The 17,378-nt window shown below is 37.8% G+C and overlaps 3 protein-coding genes across 3 annotated transcripts; all 3 read right to left on the bottom strand.

The window, feature by feature from the left end:
* Positions 1-1,431: 1,431 nt before the first annotated feature.
* Positions 1,432-3,736, bottom strand: LOC133738873 (uncharacterized membrane protein At1g75140). The gene has a single exon (XM_062166545.1). It carries the CDS (start codon positions 3,490-3,492, stop codon positions 1,642-1,644), a length of 1,851 nt encoding a protein of 616 aa, XP_062022529.1. The 5' UTR covers positions 3,493-3,736; the 3' UTR covers positions 1,432-1,641.
* A 4,009-nt stretch (positions 3,737-7,745) lies between these two features.
* LOC133739312 (uncharacterized) lies at positions 7,746-12,519 on the bottom strand. Its single transcript, XM_062167060.1, has 11 exons — positions 11,582-12,519; positions 11,443-11,497; positions 11,244-11,343; positions 10,906-11,143; positions 10,378-10,431; positions 10,146-10,285; positions 9,464-10,061; positions 9,179-9,290; positions 9,018-9,064; positions 8,524-8,667; positions 7,746-8,383 (listed from the first exon to the last, which is right to left on the bottom strand). The coding sequence occupies exons 1-11, from the start codon at positions 12,182-12,184 to the stop codon at positions 8,018-8,020; spliced, it is 2,457 nt and encodes an 818-aa protein (XP_062023044.1). The 5' UTR covers positions 12,185-12,519; the 3' UTR covers positions 7,746-8,017.
* A 451-nt stretch (positions 12,520-12,970) lies between these two features.
* LOC133739314 (outer envelope pore protein 24, chloroplastic) lies at positions 12,971-15,135 on the bottom strand. The gene is made up of 3 exons (XM_062167061.1): positions 14,845-15,135; positions 14,394-14,753; positions 12,971-13,242 (listed from the first exon to the last, which is right to left on the bottom strand). Exons 1-3 carry the CDS (start codon positions 15,046-15,048, stop codon positions 13,162-13,164), a joined length of 645 nt encoding a protein of 214 aa, XP_062023045.1. The 5' UTR covers positions 15,049-15,135; the 3' UTR covers positions 12,971-13,161.
* Positions 15,136-17,378: the final 2,243 nt, after the last annotated feature.

The following is a 17,378-nucleotide window of genomic DNA, read 5'->3' as shown; positions in this document are numbered from 1 at the left end:
GAATATTAAATAGTTTAAATGTATTTATAAATTATATAAAATAACTAAAAAAATGAATGTTTTAAATTATAGAGAGCCGCATCATCCTGCTCTCTATATTTAGGAGCGAGATAGCTAAAAGTTATAATAGAGAGCCACTTAGGAGTCTGGTGCAACTGCTAAAATAGATAAAAAGCTAAACATGCTCTCCAAAATAGCTAAGAAGCCACAATAGAGTCTGCTAAACATGCTCTAATACTAATTTGAATAGCTAATGCAAAGAAAATGTATAGTTAAGAGATACGATATCTTTCTCTCTCTATGTAGTTTATTATAAATTTTTTATTTCTATATCAGCAACAACGAAAAAAAAAATTAAATTCCACGTAATATGAAATCCTGGCTCTGCCACTACCATTTTCTAGGGGTGGGCGCGGTGCGGTTCGGTTCGGTTTGAGGCCCAAACCGCTTTTTTCGGTTGGCCTATATATCAAACCGCAACTGCATTACAAAAGGGTTGAACCGATTATTTCGGTTACACCATTTTTAGGTGCGGTGTGGGTCGATTTCGGTTTGGAGCGATTTATTAATTTCAACTACAAAGAGAGGGCCAAAATCAGGCTTATTTATTTTTACCTAACAATTTCAATAAGGTATAAATAAATTTTGAATGCATTTAGAGTCCATACAAATCAACAAATGTCACCCAAATATCAAGCAACTTGCAGAAAAACCATAGCAACTTATTACACACACACACACACACATATATATATATATATTCGGTTCGTTCGTGTAAATTGCAGTTTTGGACGCCTTAACGATCACCAAATTGGCTGAAATTTTGCAGAGGTGATCCATACATTAGGACCTAAAAACTGAACGGTTAAGATGTGAAAATGTGATCGGAAAGTGGGTGAAAACAGTAAATCCGTTCCATAAGAAAAACTAAGGACATCCTTACCTGAGAAAAATCCTATATATATATATATATATATCAATGATCAAGCAAACATAGCAACTTATTACAAATTGAAAACCTAATCAAAAATGGATTTCTTATATATTGAAAACCAACATTTCCATCAATAGAGAAATAATAAATAAATAAAATGTAATTAAATTAAATTCGGTGTGGGTCGGTTTAAATCAGGCGGTTTATGACCCGAAACCGCAACCGAACCGCTTTTATACGGTTCGGTGCGGTGTGATCATAGAACGACACCGTTTTAGTTCGGTGCGGTTACCGAACCGTTTTTTCGGTGCGGTTCGAGTCGGTAACCGCATTTTCGGTACAAAATGCCCACCTCTACCATTTTCATAACAATTTCAAGTTTTCAACATACACTGACAAACAGGTTCCCATGTACATTTAGGTTTGAATTTCACCAAGGAGTTATGTTGAATAAACAAAAATGGATTCATATGAAGTCTAGACAGAGTAGCTAGTAGTCTAGTAACAGATATACAGTTTAGTAACAGATACACCGACTTATCATCATATTTCTTTTCTATGTTTTATTGTTGATTGAAGACTTTGAAGTAATGTTACAAGTACAAGAAGTGCGGGTTCAAATGGCCTTAAACTGCCATCTGAGTGATCTAAGAATTAAACCTTAAACGAACTTCTGAAGTGAAAGTACATGAAAGTGATTATACAGGTCAGTTGCTATCATCCATAACTTGGTTGTTCACAAACAAACTTTCCCTCCGTTTTGGGAATCCCGAAGATTCTAACGCAGACCCTCTGAATTTCAGCTCTGAAGCTGTTCGAAAATTAGGATCAACAGATGATGGTCTGGGGTTATGATCGTTCGTACCTGGCCTAAATGAACTTGTAGCTCCACCTGCATACCGTGGAGGAGAGACGTACCTCCTTGATGGACCTCTGAGACCACCACCTCTAATATCCATCATATCAGCATTTCTTGATGAAGAGTCCACAAAAGACCTTTCTCCAGTGCTATTTCCACCCAATGGAGCCCCTGTTGTAGCTGAAGTCGAACTAAATGGATCATCGGGTCCCCATGAAGTGAGTGCTTCTTTCTTCTTAGCAAAAAATTGCCAAGCTCCAAATAGGAAAAGTACAAAGAAGAATACAGGGCTAGTCCATAGCATCGTACTAAATTCACCTTTAGATGCAGGAAGGTTTGAGCGATACATTCCTACATACCCTCCGCCAAGACCAAGAACAACAAGCTTTTCGCGATCACTAGCAATTAACGGTATCTCATTTCTTTTCTCTGCATCAGCATCCATGGTCTGATAATTTAGAAAAGACGATCTAATCTCATCGAGACCAGCAGAGAAGATAATTCGAGGAGCACCCACCCTAACATAATGTTGGGATGACACATTATACACAAAAACCTTCTCCCCGCTAACAATAAGCAAACACCCCTTTATCGCCTGGAAAGCAAGAGGCTCATCCATTTCAAACTTCTTCTTGGATCTAACTCTGCATTTGAAGTTCATCACATCCCCCAACAACAGCACATGAATCAGGTCACCTTCTGATGTAAACCCGTAAGCTTTAGACCGCTCCATGGCATCAAAAACATAGTACCGAGACAGCGAGTGATTCAACCCTTCACATTCAGACTCCCTAATCTTCATGGTCCTCAAGTCCAATGACCCTGCACCCGTCTCCGTCAAAAACAGAAGCCGCTGCTTCAAGAAAGCAAGCGGCCTACTCGACGGCATAGTGGAACCATGAACTGTCCCATTCTCTTTATAAACCGTAATCTTCCCACTCACATCACTGGCCAGTATGTAACTCATCCTCCCAACATGATGCACCTCCAAAATAGTAACCGGCAGCCCGTCTTCCCCGGTATCAAACTTGCTCACACTCTCCATCATCACCGTACTCCACTCTTCTCCACTCACCCCCTCCCAAACCCTATGCATCAAAATCTCCCCATTCTTATGCCCTGTCACCACAAAGCTCTCGTTCTTATAAATCGACAAGAACGAAGCCATGGCCATTACGGGTGACCCCAACAGCGTATCAAACTCCACCACAACATCCCCATTTCTCAGAAACACATAAACCCTCCCTCTCTCATCCCCAACCGCAACGTACTTACTACCCCCCTCGTGATCCCGAAACGGCAACACGTGGATACATGTCGCCTGGGAATCCAATTTCACAGCCGAAACAAACTGAAACCTGTCCGACCAAAACGGACTGAACTTCGTTACCGAAACTGCCCTCGCCCTCTCTCCTTGTTGCACTTTTTGACCGCCGTGTTTATCATTTTCTTGTTTAGGCGAGACTAATCCCTCTACCACTTTCGTCTCCGACAGCTTGGATTCTAACCTAGCTACTATTTCAGTCAGGTTTCTCACTATCTCCTCCAGCCTCTGCAACACAACCTGTTGCTGTTGCTGATTGGGTTCGGTTTCGGTTTCGAGTAGTTCATGGGAATTGGATTTGACTAAGGGGTTAGAGGATGAGAAAACCAAGAGACAGTAGATGAGAATGAACTTGCCTTTTATTGTGATCGCCATTTAACCGATGAGAGCTGGGAACCTCTTCTTGGTTGCCACTAGTGTTACAGTTTCGCCATTGCTGCTGATCTGCGACGCCAGTGGATCTGGAATCGGAGGATTTTGGATCGGGTTTTTGGGTAGATTTGAGGGAACAGTCGTGCGGGTCGGTCAGTCAGCTGAGACCTGTGAGCCTTTTTGACTTGGGTCTTTATTGTGTGTACGGAGGTGAGATTTCAGACTTGAGTTGGGACTTGGGAGTTCGTGGAGTTTAGATTTTAGAGAATTACCATTTTCGGTCTCGTAATATATGTAGAAAAAGGGTAAGATATATTCACCGTGTATTTCTTATCTTTTGTACAATTGTGTTCCTCGGCTCCCTGTCCTTTAGTAGTGCGACACGTTGGACCGTGGCCGCGAATTGATTAGGGAAATTTTTACATTTTATCGAGCTCTGCATTGACTTTGACTTGGATTTTCACCCGCGTTTCACGCAGGTAAAACTAGGTCTTGTTTAGTTCCTGAAAAGGAAATAGGAAAGTAATTCATCTATTTTTATGGATTAGAAATTAATTTTTTCATACACTTTCCATTCCGGTATTTAGTAACATAAAAAAAGTTATCATGAAAGTTATTAAAAAATTTACATTCACTTTAACTTTCATTTTCGGCTTTGCCAAACGCGTATACCTCCCTGCATTTCACTCTTAGTGTAAATAAAATGTTTGCATTTGCTTTAACTAATGGTTTAATTAAGAGGTTTTTCGATCCAATTCTATTTTGCTATATAAAAGTTAGATGCGTATCTCTTTTTATTAATCGCGGTCTCTTACTACAAAAGAGATAATTTAATAGGAAAAAGAAGGAAACATTAGGACCGTTTGCCCGTTTGGTGCAAAAGAAGGAAACCAATATATAAAGAGTTAAAAGTTAACGCACTGATAACTGTGATTAAAAATAGCAAAAGAAAATCTTATTTAGAAAATAATTTATATTTGTTATTCCACGAAATCTTGTTTGACCTTCTTTAATTATGTTAATATATAAAGAGTTTATAAAAGTTAAGTGCACTGATCACTTTGATAAAAATAGTAATATCAGGAATCTTGTTTAGAAAATAAATTAGATTTGTTATCCCATGAAATCTTATTTGACCTTCTTTAATTATGTTAAGCATGAGGACAACTATCACAATTTATTACAAAAATGTATAATAGGAATGCCGAAGTATATAATTAATAGGACAAAACTGAAAAAGAACAAAATCTTTTGTTTGTGAGGTGAGTGATTTTTTTATTATTATTCAATCTGTCCTTAAAGGCTTCCTAGGTCCAGAGACTAATCCGTGAGATAAGTGATAAATTTAGGGGTCGTCAACGGGCCGGGCCGGGCCGGGCCTTGCTATATTTTTAAATAATTGCGGGCCGGGCCGGGCCGGGCTTTATTAAAAATCAAAGGATCCAAGCCCGTCCATATAAAGCGGGCCTTGCGGGCTTTTTTGGCCGGGCCGGGCCGGGCTTACCCTTGCGGGCTTTTTTGGGCCGGGCCTTGCGGGCTTTATTTATAAATAAATATTTAAAGACACAAGTATTTTTTTTTTTTAATCAAGCTTTGGAAATTCAATGGATAATGATCAAATACAACCAAAGATAACAATCTATATAACTATATTGTACCAAAAAAAATCTATATTTATATACAGATACTAATTTGTTGATAAATAAATTTTTAAAGACACTAATTTTTTATAAATCTATATTTATACATCATACACTCCAAAGAGCTACATATAGCAATTCAAAGAAAATGAGAAACCGACCGTTGGATGAGTTTATTACAATAAATTATGAGTGTGGTAAAAAATTTAGCCAATTTAACCATATTTTTGAATCCGATCGGATTGGTCAACCGTAGTCACTTATATGTTTTATTGGTTGACCGATGGCGTGGCAACCGCGAAACGTACTTATTTTTTCACATCACGTTTGTATATATTTCATCGATGGATGTGCGTGGACATAAGATAAAAAAAAATTAATTTTAATTACAAACACATTGGACTATACCAATTTTATTCCTAAAGTTATATGACTTATACATTGCATTTAAATTGTTTAAGTTCATTCTAAAGCAACCATGAAGTGGAAAATGAATTCGGAGAAATCAACCGCTTGATGGAGAGATTGTAATGTTTTATGGTGGTTGTAGAAAATCCAGCCAATTTGGTTCACGTTTCGAATTCGATCAACTAGGTCAAACGTAGTTACTCTTATAAACCTATATTTATATATCATACACTCCAAAGAGCAACCCCTATCAATTCAAAGAAAATGGAAAAACCGACCGTTAGATGAGTTTATTACAATAAATTATGAGTGTGGTAAAAAATTTAGCCAATTTAACCATATTTTTGAATCCGATCGGATTGGTCAACCGTAGTCACTTATATGTTTTATTGGTTGACCGATGACGTGGCAACCGCGAAACGTGCTTATTTTTTCACATCACGTTTGTATATATTTCATCGATGGATGTGCGTGGACATAAGATAAAAAAAAATTAATTTTAATTACAAACACATTGGACTATACCAATTTTATTCCTAAAGTTATATGACTTATACATTGCATTTAAATTGTTTAAGTTCATTCTAAAGCAACCATGAAGTGGAAAATGAATTCGGAGAAACCAACCGCTTGATGGAGAGATTGTAATGTTTTATGGTGGTTGTAGAAAATCCAGCCAATTTGGTTCACGTTTCGAATTCGATCAACTAGGTCAAACGTAGTTACTCTTATAAACCTATATTTATATATCATACACTCCAAAGAGCAACCCCTATCAATTCAAAGAAAATGGAAAAATCGACCGTTGGATGAGTTTATTACAATAAATTATGAGTGTGGTAAAAAATTTAGCCAATTTCACCATATTTTCGAATCCGATCGGATTGGTCAACCGTAGTCACTTATATGTTTTATTGGTTGACCGATGCCGTGACAACTGCGAAACATGCTTATTTTTTCACATCACGTTTGTATATATTCCATCAATGGATGTGCGTGGATATAAGATAAAAAAAATTAATTTTAATTACAAACACATTAGTCTATACCAATTTTATTCCTATAGTTGTATGACTTACACATTGCATTTAAATTGTTTAGGTTCATTCTAAAGCAACCATGAAGTAGAAAATGAATTCGGAGAAACCAACCGCTCGATGGAGAGATTGTAATGTTTTATGGTGGTTGTAGAAAATTCAGCCAATTTGGTTCTCGTTTCGAATTCGATCAACTAGGTCAAACGTAGTTACTCTTATAAACCTATATTTATATATCATACACTCCAAAGAGCAACCCCTATCAATTCAAAGAAAATGGAAAAACCGACCGTTGGATGAGTTTATTACAATAAATTATGAGTGTGGTAAAAAATTTAGCCAATTTCACCATATTTTCGAATCCGATCGGATTGGTCAACCGATATGTAGAATATATATATGCACATATTTTATATAAGAACTCCCCCCCCCCCCCCCACACACACACATATATATATATATCTCTATACACACACACATATATATTAATATATATATATATATATATATATATATATATATATATATATCTATATCTCTCTCTCTCTATATATATATGTGTGTGTTTATATATATATATATAGATATATATATATATATATAGAGAGATATAGATATATATATATATATATATATATATATATATATATATATATAAACACACACACAAATATATATCTATATGTGTCTATATATATATATATATATATAAACACACACACATATATGATATATTGATATATATATATATATATATCTATATGACTATGTATATATATCTATATAAACACACACACACATATAGATATATCTACATATATAACACACACACACACATATATATAATATTTTGCGGGCTTTTACGGGCCGGGCCTAGAGGGCTTTTACGGGCCGGGCCTAGCGGGCTTTTGGCGGGCCGGGCCTATGGGCCGGGCCGGGTTTTTGCGGGCTTTTTTGCGGGCCTCCATCGGCCCACCAAGGCGGGCTTTTGCGGGTTTTTTGACGGGCCGGGCCGGGCCAAAAGCCCTGCGGGCCGGCGGGCCTCCATCGGCCCACTTGATCCGCGGGCTTTTTGATGAGGCCTAGATAAATTGACAAAAAAGATTCATCCTTTAAAAAAAAAAAAAAAAAGGAATGGTATATACATATTGCATCCAATATAGAGGGTGAATTTTATCTTTAATTAAGAGGATAAGTTTTACAAAGTAACAACTAACAAGTATGTGAATACAGTAACACTGTAACAGACTACAATTAACAAAAAAAAATTATTATGGAATCTATGGATATTGCATCCTAATATAGAGAGAATGAATTTTGTCTTTAATTAAAGGGATAAGTTTTCCAAAATAACAACCAACAAGTTTGTGAGTCCACAAGTAACAGACAAGGCATCACCAGTAACTCCATCATCTTCATTGAGAATGTTGGTTGATTAAGTTCTTACATAGAAACTAGGTTCTTTGTTTGCCTTGACTGAACTCTTCCCACTCTGAATGAAGCTAATGCTGATTGAATCGTTCTATCAACGGAGTCTGTTCTTCTCATTTGAATAACAGATTCCCTGTGAATTGTTTGACCAACAGATTCGGTATCAATTGTTTGATCGACGGATATGGGTTGAATAGTTTCGTCAATGATAGACTCCTTATTACAGCGCTTTGAATGCAAGGAATTTTGCCTCAGTATCTCAAAGAATGAAGTATCAGTCTTCACAACAGCTTCAGGTGTTGATTTCTCTTTACGACTCTTCATTTGGAAACTACTGAACTTTGCTGTAGTTCTTGCTGGTGTACTCTCTCTCTGAAACTGCATATTATTATAGCCAATACAAATGTTCAGCGTTAGTGTAAAAGGTTATGGTTTGGCATCTTATACTGACTACAGAACTAGGTATAACTTTAGACAACTCAAGCTCATATGTGCTTCACTTCCCTAATAGAGCTTACCGTATCTGAAGAATCCTCTGACACTGAGGTTGTGCTCATGCTATTGCTGTCATCTCTTCCAAAGATAAAAGAGCAGCGAGCTGTGCTTAATCCACGCTTACGGGATGAAGGCAGAGAATGATTTGATCCCCGTATGAATGATGACTGCAACATTACCAATGGGCAGAGTTATAACCAATAGCATCTTACAAAAATCTTCCCAAAGCCAACAAAATATTATGCCGTGCTGATCTAAAAGTATACTCCAGTCATAATGTTCCATCTCAACATTTCATGAATTTCTATATACAGAAACTAACAAAATTCCTTATAGTCTTAAAACATCCTAGGGGAAGCTTTGACATGAAGAAATCAAACTAGTGCCAGATATAATAATTAGGGTGCTTGTGAACCATAAAGGTAGGCAAGAATCAGCCTGCACAACATTCACAGCACAAATGTGCAAATTTGCAGACAAGTTTGAATTTAAAAGCCAGAAACACAAGCTGATTTACCTTTGGTATGATCCCATTTCCTCCCATGAGCTGCATACTAGAAATGGCTGCAAAATACGAAAAAAAAACAACAAGAATAAGAAAAATCTATAAAAAAATAAAGTCAACAAACTTTAGGATATAACTTTCACACTGGTAAAATTATGCCAATTTAATCTTACCAGATGTTTTGCCCTTCTTAGTGTCAGGCACAATATTCAGCTTCTTTATACGACCAAAAACCTCGCTACAACTTTCATCCTCGGCTGGTGACAAGAAAGTTGCCTGCTCTTCCTGTTTTAAATTAAGACGTTCTTGTAAGTTAAAAGAGTATCTTCAGAGCAAATAACTTCAGATAAACAGTTATACAAAACCTAAAGAGTGGACATGTGGTTTGAACAGGAAAAAGAATTTCAACCATCACAGGTATCTAAAAGTCAACACATAAAATAAGTGCTAAAACTCACAGCTTTCTCAAACGAGCACGACTTAGCTGGCCTCTTTTCTGGTTCATCATCATCATCATCTGATGACAAGTATACGTCATTATCGGTAAACATTTGAGGAATCATTTGCTTTGCTATTCTTAAATTCATTTGCACTGAGACTTTTTTTGGTGAACCAGAGGCAGAATTGTTGCCTCGTACATCTGCAGCTTCATCATCAGACTCTTGATCTTCCTCTTCTTCTGCATGTTTCTCTTCAAGCGACATTGTTTCTCTTAGTTTTGAACCAAACATCAGTTTCTGCATAAGTTTTTCTGTTCCAGAAGCATCCTGTTGCTCAAGCCATTTTTGATGGAGTTCATTCCGTCTTTCACCATCAATCGGCTTTTCTTCATATCCAGTTGCTATCATATCATTAAGATCCTCAGCATCTTCGTCAGCCTCATCTTCTTCTTTATCTGGGAACAGAAACTGGTCATGATCACCATCGTCTTCTTCCTCAGCTTCATCATCAACAAAAGCTTTGACAGGATCACAAATTGGGGATGTAGACAAATCAGCCAATCCAGGGGAATGAGGATCGACATTCTCTTTGTCATTGTCCTCCTCATCGGAAGAACTATAGAAATAAAAGTGTCTTTGTCAACTTCATCACTAGGAGTTACAGACCAAGATTGCATGAAGACAAATATAAATTACTTACACATCATCAGGGGGAGCGGAATCAAGTTTTAACTTTAAGTCCATTGCAAGTTTGGACGGTAAAAAAACCTCGTCCAAAGGACTACTGGGGGTATCATTCTCATCTTTAGAGTCGGTAGTCTGGGAATCAGAAAACAAATCCTAGAGCAATGCGTAGGGTGAAATAGTTAACTTCAAATACACAATCTGTTTTAAGAATGATACGCCTCAGAAAATTATAATGTGGAAAGTACCTGAGTATCATCAATAGGAGCTCGAAATGCTTGCTTGGATACCTCATCAACATCCTGCAATTCAACATTCAATCACATTAATTGGCAAGTTTATCTCAATGTAATGCAAGAAACCATTTATCCCAGCAATTAAAAACATATTCCATGAAGACTTCTGGTGACAGTTGAGATAATCTTAATATCAGAGGCAGACTTCAGGTATCACCTAGAAAAGATTAGCAATGATGATGAAAACATTCTGTGAACTCCAATGAAAAATTTTGCCACTCTGAAAACTTCCTGTGCACAGAAAGCCTCAGCACTAGTTTGATTTCAAAATGCCCTCGATTTTAGCTTCACATAGTTATTATGAACCGTAGCTCACAAATTTACGGATGCATCACACAATGCACTCATTTGTGATTAAGTAATCTTTTCTTACCTTTTCCTTTTCTACACAACATATATATTCATCAAGAGACACCTAGTTATTGCACTTTTGGATCTAAAGCAACAAAAAATTATCAAGAAACGTGTCTTCAAACTTACCATCTGGGAAGAAACATTTTCATGGCCGGAATGATCTATATGATCATTAGACGCATCCATGCACACCACATTTGTACCACTCCCTTTTTCAGTCTGGCATGCAATTGGCTCCTTAATTGCTGCTTTCAATACCTCACTGCCTCCAGTCACATCCACAGGAGCACCTTCTGAACTGAACTCCTCCATAATCCGTCTAGAAGATTCATTGTCATCAACAAAAGAATTCATAGTCATAGACCTGCAATACTCAGAAAACAATATCGCATTGTTGTAATTACAAGTTGATTGAACAAACACAAAGACCAAAATCATTTCATTTCTAACAATAGAATACCCACTTTTTTGAAACCTCCAGTTTTCTTCGCCGAATCTTCTCCAGAATTGACGATATGGGCTTCTGAACAATTGGCATAGGTTTAAATGCTGCTTCTCTGGTTTCTGACCAGGAAAATGCAATGTATTAGTAACATTATTGATTTACATGATTGCATCACTTCAATTATGTACATCCTTATGTTCCAGGGGTAAAGTTCAAACCTCGCAAAAGTCTCTGAGTTTCTGCATGAAGCTGCTTCAGATGCTCTTGTCTTTCCTATAAAATCAGAACAACTGGACATAAGCAAAAGCACATAAACTAATTGCACAATGTAATAATTTATTTGAGAACTCTAATCACCTTTTCAGCCCTCCTTTTGCTCTTGGCAGCGGCATCTTTAGATTTCGCATCATCACCAACGCTCTTGGCCCTCTTATTCTTCTTCTTCTTGTTGTCCTTCTCCTCCTCACCGCCATCGGAACTCCGCCTTTTCTTCTCCGGTTCCTCCATCGTCGTATCCCTACTTTCATCTAGCATCTCTTGGCTTCCATCTTCGCCTTTTTCGCCGAAATCCTCATCCACAGACTCAAAATCCAAAGCCCTCTTAGCTCCAGAGGCATCTCCTTCACCTTCACCCAAACCATCAAAACCAGAATTCATTTCTAAACCAGATCCCTTTTCACCTTCACCACCGAAACCAGAATTCAACTCTCCCTCACCATCAAAACCAGGATTCATTTCACCTTCATCGCCCAAACCCTCCGATCTAATCCTTGACTTCGATTGCTCATTCGATTCCTCTAAATCGAGGCCTTCGAATCCGGCGGCGCTCTCTGGTTGATCGAGGAGTGGATCTGGGGAAACCCTAACTCCTTTCTTTAAGCGCTTCAGCTTCCTTTCACGGACCGGAGGGGAAGCCTCGTCGGAGTTTGGTGGGAGTTCAAAATCGTCGTCGAACTCCATCTCTCTGCTTTTGGAGCAACGGATTGAGAAGAGCTAGGGTTATAATCAGACTATGGAACTTTTGGGACGGATCTGAACTAATCTAGTGGTGGGTTAGTTTTGCAATTTAAGCGCCAAATGATTCAAAATAAATTTCGATCGCTGTTTTGTGCCGCCAAATGTAGAAGTCCACTGAAAATGGGCGGGGACATCCGGACCGTTGATTACAATTAGCGTTTGTGATTGCATCACACCAAATGCAAAAGAAAGTGAATGGTTCCTTGCTGGCAGATCTAATGGGCTTTAATTTAAGTCGAAAATTATTCCGTTTCCTGGTGGTTAACCCGCTAGAAAACATCCACCATCAGTGAACCGAATACTATTAAGACTAACCTTGGTTTAAGTGGTTTAGTTTTTCTTTTAAAGTTTCCCTCCGATTCTACACACGATGGGGGGCAATTTGGATTAGGGTTTTCTACCAGAATATCGGAAATTCAGGTCCGTGTTACTGCTAATGGAGAACAAGATATCATATGTGCAAGAATATCACATGATCCATAGACATGAACCTAGTTCAAATACACCAAGCCAGTACAAGCAGGAAACATGGTCAGTACAGGATCCATGGTCGAGAGATAATGTCAGTTTGGCAGCCCAATTTATACGCGGCGCCAGGCTCCGCAGTTCATTCTCAAGCAAACATATTCAGTGTAAAAGGGGAAGAAACCATGGTCACTCCAAAAGAGACCGACTTCATTTTGTATGAATTGGAGATTTATGATCATTCATTAGAATCAGAACATCATAGATCAACAAATCGTATTTTAGGTTATTACTAGTTTCAATAATGCTAGTATCAAGCTGCCAATTGTGAATCTCACTAATAAAAACACACTATCCAACAGCCAAAAGATGTTTTTAAGCCAACAGCAGCCAATCATAAGCTGTTCACCAGACTATAAGAAATTTTGATGGCAAATGGAACAAATCAGATTACTTCATATCTCAAAATCCCAAGTACTCTCAGCTGTTAACTTAGGCACTTTACGTTCCTCGGCCAAGTTGACAGATGCTGACACCTGCAAAGAATAGAACACCACTATTAAAAAGGCTTCGCTCAAGTATAGGAGGCTCATCAGTAAATAATAAGCCAGTGAAGGTTGAAACACAACAAAACATTCACGACAACTTTAAGTTGCACCAAATCATACTTCTTGAAGCAACATGTCCAAGTTGACAGAGCTTCTCGACATTTGGAAACGAATTTGCTCAGTAACAGACAGGTGGATTTGTGTTTAACATTTGATTGATGGCCACGTATATAGACTTGACGCAATTGAGCTCCATGGCATTGAAATGACATTATCACTCAATGCAGTCCTCTCCACCACCACCTACTTCCTCTATGCAGTTTCACCTTTGATGTTATTACCCACCAACAATTCAATCCAATCACAGCGCTAGTACGTACTACAGAACTAGTCGCGGGCATAATGTCAACCCCTATAATCCCCTATTGTCAATACAGATTAGAAGAACATAATGCTAATTACCCAAACTGTTCCTAGAACCCTTCACGGCTTCATGCAAATATTATCTGATCAGACTGGCCACCAAAGCATATAAGAGTCAAAACTCCTAGTGTTCCAAGTATCAAATGTCAAATTTTTTAGGCTTCCCCATCTTCCCAGATGCCGATCTCACATTTATCAACACCCTCATAAAATAGACAATGTCACCATTGTTCTCTTGATTAAGGTCAGTTCAATTCCTTGACAGATTAAGACTATACATGAAACCGAAATGTCACCTCAGTTGGTGGAAGTATAAATGAGTTGTAAAAAAGACAGGAACACCAGTGATCCAAAAGCTAGTTGCAATTGCATCTTCAAAATCGATTAAAAGTATATCCTATTAATTCCCTAACAGTTACTTCAAATCTATATACCATCAAGTAATGGTGACTATAATCAAATGACACAATTGCTGGATAGTTAGATTTATGCTCAAATAGTCTACAACGGGTACGTCTATACCATATGTATTGAGTTATTATCGACTAGATTACTAATCGAAAACGCATCTTTGAATTGGTTAAGCAAGCAACACCTGACTCCTTAATCGAATTTAGAACCCGAACCCGAACCCAAACCACATGCTTACTTGGAACTTCAAATTTCTACACAATTATAGATAGCAAATTTAAATACAAACAACAAAATTCAATTACCTTGAAAGAGCCATTCACTTTCGAATTCCTCGACCATTCCAGCCCCAAGAGCTTGCTCGAAGTCTGGTAACTAGCCCTGAACACATCATCACCATAAACCCTCCTCGAAACCGCAAAATCCCACGAATTCTTGGCCACATCATAGCTAGGCTCGAACGTGGTCACCCCACCGTGCAGATAACTGTACTTGAGCTTCCCATTTCCGGTGCCGAGTACGTGATTGGCCGAGACCTTGTTGGCCGGATTAAGCACCAGAGTCCCGTCCAAAATAGTCCTGTTGTCACCTTTGCTGTGAATGTAAGTCAAATTCAAGGGCTTTTCTGCAACCCTAATTGTGTTCATAAACTGAAACCTAAAGTCCTGCACCACAATTCGAATTGAGGGGAAGTTGGTTAAAACGGCGACGTTTTGGCGGTGATTGAAGTCATGAGGAGTGGAAATTTGTGTGTACCTTTTTGGGGACGTTGTAGTCGACGATGAAGACGCCGGGTTTTTCGACGGCGAGAACCAAGCCGTTGAGGCTGGGGCCACCGACGACGGTGGCATCGGTGAGAGAAGCTCGGAGCTTGACGTCGCTGGCGAAAACGGCGACGTTAGCGGCGGCGCCGCTCTTGTCTGTGTCGTACCTACCCTTCAAAGATGCCTTCATCGTCATTGTAAGCAAAGTTACGGGCGGAGAGGTAGAAGAGCGGATGTTGAGGGTTTTTTGTGAATACAATTTTTTGTTTTTATTTTTAAATCAAAAATGTTGGGTGTACCGCCTTCTGAAATCTTCTTTCGTTTTTTTCGCTTTGCATTAATTTATTGATGAAGATATGTGACTACTGCTACCAAACCGTTGCGTTAAAAAATTCAAGAGAAGTCAAATTGAATTACACTGAAATTACGGCTATAGTATTGAAGCGGTAACAAAATCATTTAGAGTGGTTCTATTCATACTTCTTAAATTGGTATTTAGATCTCCGGTTTTACTTTTACCATTAAACGTTCTTATTTATTTTTATTTACCCTTCAATTCACAATTTTTACAGATCCAACCCTAATAACTTGGTCGATCTAGATTGAATGAGAAAAGTCCAGATTTTTTCTACAAGAACTGTGGGAATTAATGGATTATAAAATTCATTCATTTTAATCGCCTTTTCTACTTTATTAATAAAAACTAGCATTTCTCCACACATGCTCTACATGTGCAAGTTTTTTTTTTTTTTTTTTTTCTGAAAATAAAAAAGAAAACAGTTATTGTAAAGGAGATAATGGGAGAGAAAAGTGGGTTGTGGGTTATATTTTTATTAATTTTTTTAATAAAAATATATTTTGTAAATGTCATAACTGTCCTTATGATTTAATTAATTCTCAAAGTTTATTAATTTTTTAGGGTCATTTCTGTCAAAATTTTAAATTTTGGCTAACAAACCCTCTTCTCTTAATAATAGTATACAAAATGTCATAATTGTCCTTATGATTTAATTAATTCTCAAAGTTTATTAATTTTTTAGGGTCATTTCTGTCAAAATTTTAAATTTTGGCTAACAAACCCTCTTCTCTTAATAATAGTATAGATAATAATGGAAAACATGTAATTAGCAAGAACCTGATAATTTAGTTGGGAATGGTTGTTTATGAAGATGAAGCGGAGGAGTGGAAGACACGAGTCGGAAACTTTGAATTAATGGTAAGCAAAAACAAACAAGAAAAGGTGGTTTGTAAGGTTTATTGATATTAGAGACTAACCATAGCAGAGGCGGTAGTGGTCAAGCTTTTGCATCAAATCATGATCTAGCGAAAGAGAAGAGAGATGACTTCAATTATAGGATAGAGAGTGCAAATCTAGGTTGTTCTAGTTTATCGTGGTTTTCTTCTATGCTGGAATTTTTTTCTTCTTCTTTTTTTTCAATTTTTTCAATTTTTAAGAAGGACAAAGTGGTAATCATTTGTTCAAAAATTAATGGGAGGTCTACATACCAATTTTGGAGGTATGAATAGAACTACTCAATCATTTATTGATGAGTTAAAGTGTCAAATCGATTCCATTCAAATAAAAAAAAGTCAAATCGATTATTAGTTTATTCTCTCAGGAAAAAAAAAACGATTATTAGTTCACCAACATAATACTTGTAGGACACGTTTACTTAGTTGGAATGGGAGGGAATGATTACGGGGTAAAAACATTCATGTGTTTACTAACACATAAAGGAATCGGAATGATTCCGGATAAAAGAATTCCTGCGTTTACTAACACATGAATGAATCAGAATTGGTATAGGTTCCACCTCCTTATCAGGAATCTGATTACGAATGGAGGAGATGAGTTTAGGAATCAATCCTCCGAAACCAATACCGACTCTTTTCTTCTCTCATTCCACTTGTCTCCGATTCATGATTATTTTCTATTCCAAGTAAGTAAACGTGCCACTAGTATTCTGAGGACATCACTCGTAAAAAATTCTTCATCTATGTAATACTACTTTTAAAACAAAAAAAATCCCAACGGCCTCGTCCGGTAGTGATCGACGGCTAGTGGGCTCTAGCCTCATTGCTGCTGTGTTGCTGCCGGACGAGAATTTTGGTGTTGCTGCCGGCTGGGAATTTTGCTATTGCTCCTAGTATGGGATAGGTGGACTTAAAGGCGAGAGGGATTGGTCGACAGTGTTTCTGGTGTAAAGCACCTCGGTGGCGAAGCTTTCATTTTGCAGTGGTGCAAGACTTGTGACTGGTGGCGTGCTAGGATTTGGGCGTGTTCCAACTTTACCAGACGGCGGCGGCGGCATGGTGGGAGCAGCCTGTGGGCTGGGGGCTGAGCCAATCCTGTTGGACTTTGGGCTCCTTTCCTTTGGGTCTTGGGCTCCTATTTTAGTTTAGTTTAGTTTAACTTTCTAATAATTTCATACTTTTCTAGGGATCTATGCTCGTTAGTTCTTAGTGAGTGCTAATGTGTATAGTTTTACTTTGCCTATTCACTATTTTTTAGCTTATAGGCTCGCT

This window comes from Rosa rugosa, chromosome 3 (assembly GCF_958449725.1).
Source record: "Rosa rugosa chromosome 3, drRosRugo1.1, whole genome shotgun sequence".
Classification (NCBI taxonomy): domain Eukaryota; kingdom Viridiplantae; phylum Streptophyta; class Magnoliopsida; order Rosales; family Rosaceae; genus Rosa; species Rosa rugosa.
This window is presented reverse-complemented; position numbering and strand designations above follow the sequence as displayed.

Coding starts and splice junctions, on each gene's coding strand:
- LOC133738873 (XM_062166545.1), bottom strand. CDS start 3,492: ATGGCGATCACAATAAAAGGCAAGTTCATTCTCATCTACTGTCTCTTG.
- LOC133739312 (XM_062167060.1), bottom strand. CDS start 12,184: ATGGAGTTCGACGACGATTTTGAACTCCCACCAAACTCCGACGAGGCT. Junction 11,144..11,243: donor AAACTGGAGGTTTCAAAAAA/GTGGGTATTCTA, acceptor TGAGTATTGCAG/GTCTATGACTATGAATTCTT. Junction 8,384..8,523: donor CAGAGGATTCTTCAGATACG/GTAAGCTCTATT, acceptor AATAATATGCAG/TTTCAGAGAGAGAGTACACC.
- LOC133739314 (XM_062167061.1), bottom strand. CDS start 15,048: ATGACGATGAAGGCATCTTTGAAGGGTAGGTACGACACAGACAAGAGC. Junction 14,754..14,844: donor ACTACAACGTCCCCAAAAAG/GTACACACAAAT, acceptor ATTGTGGTGCAG/GACTTTAGGTTTCAGTTTAT. Junction 13,243..14,393: donor AAGTGAATGGCTCTTTCAAG/GTAATTGAATTT, acceptor TATTCTTTGCAG/GTGTCAGCATCTGTCAACTT.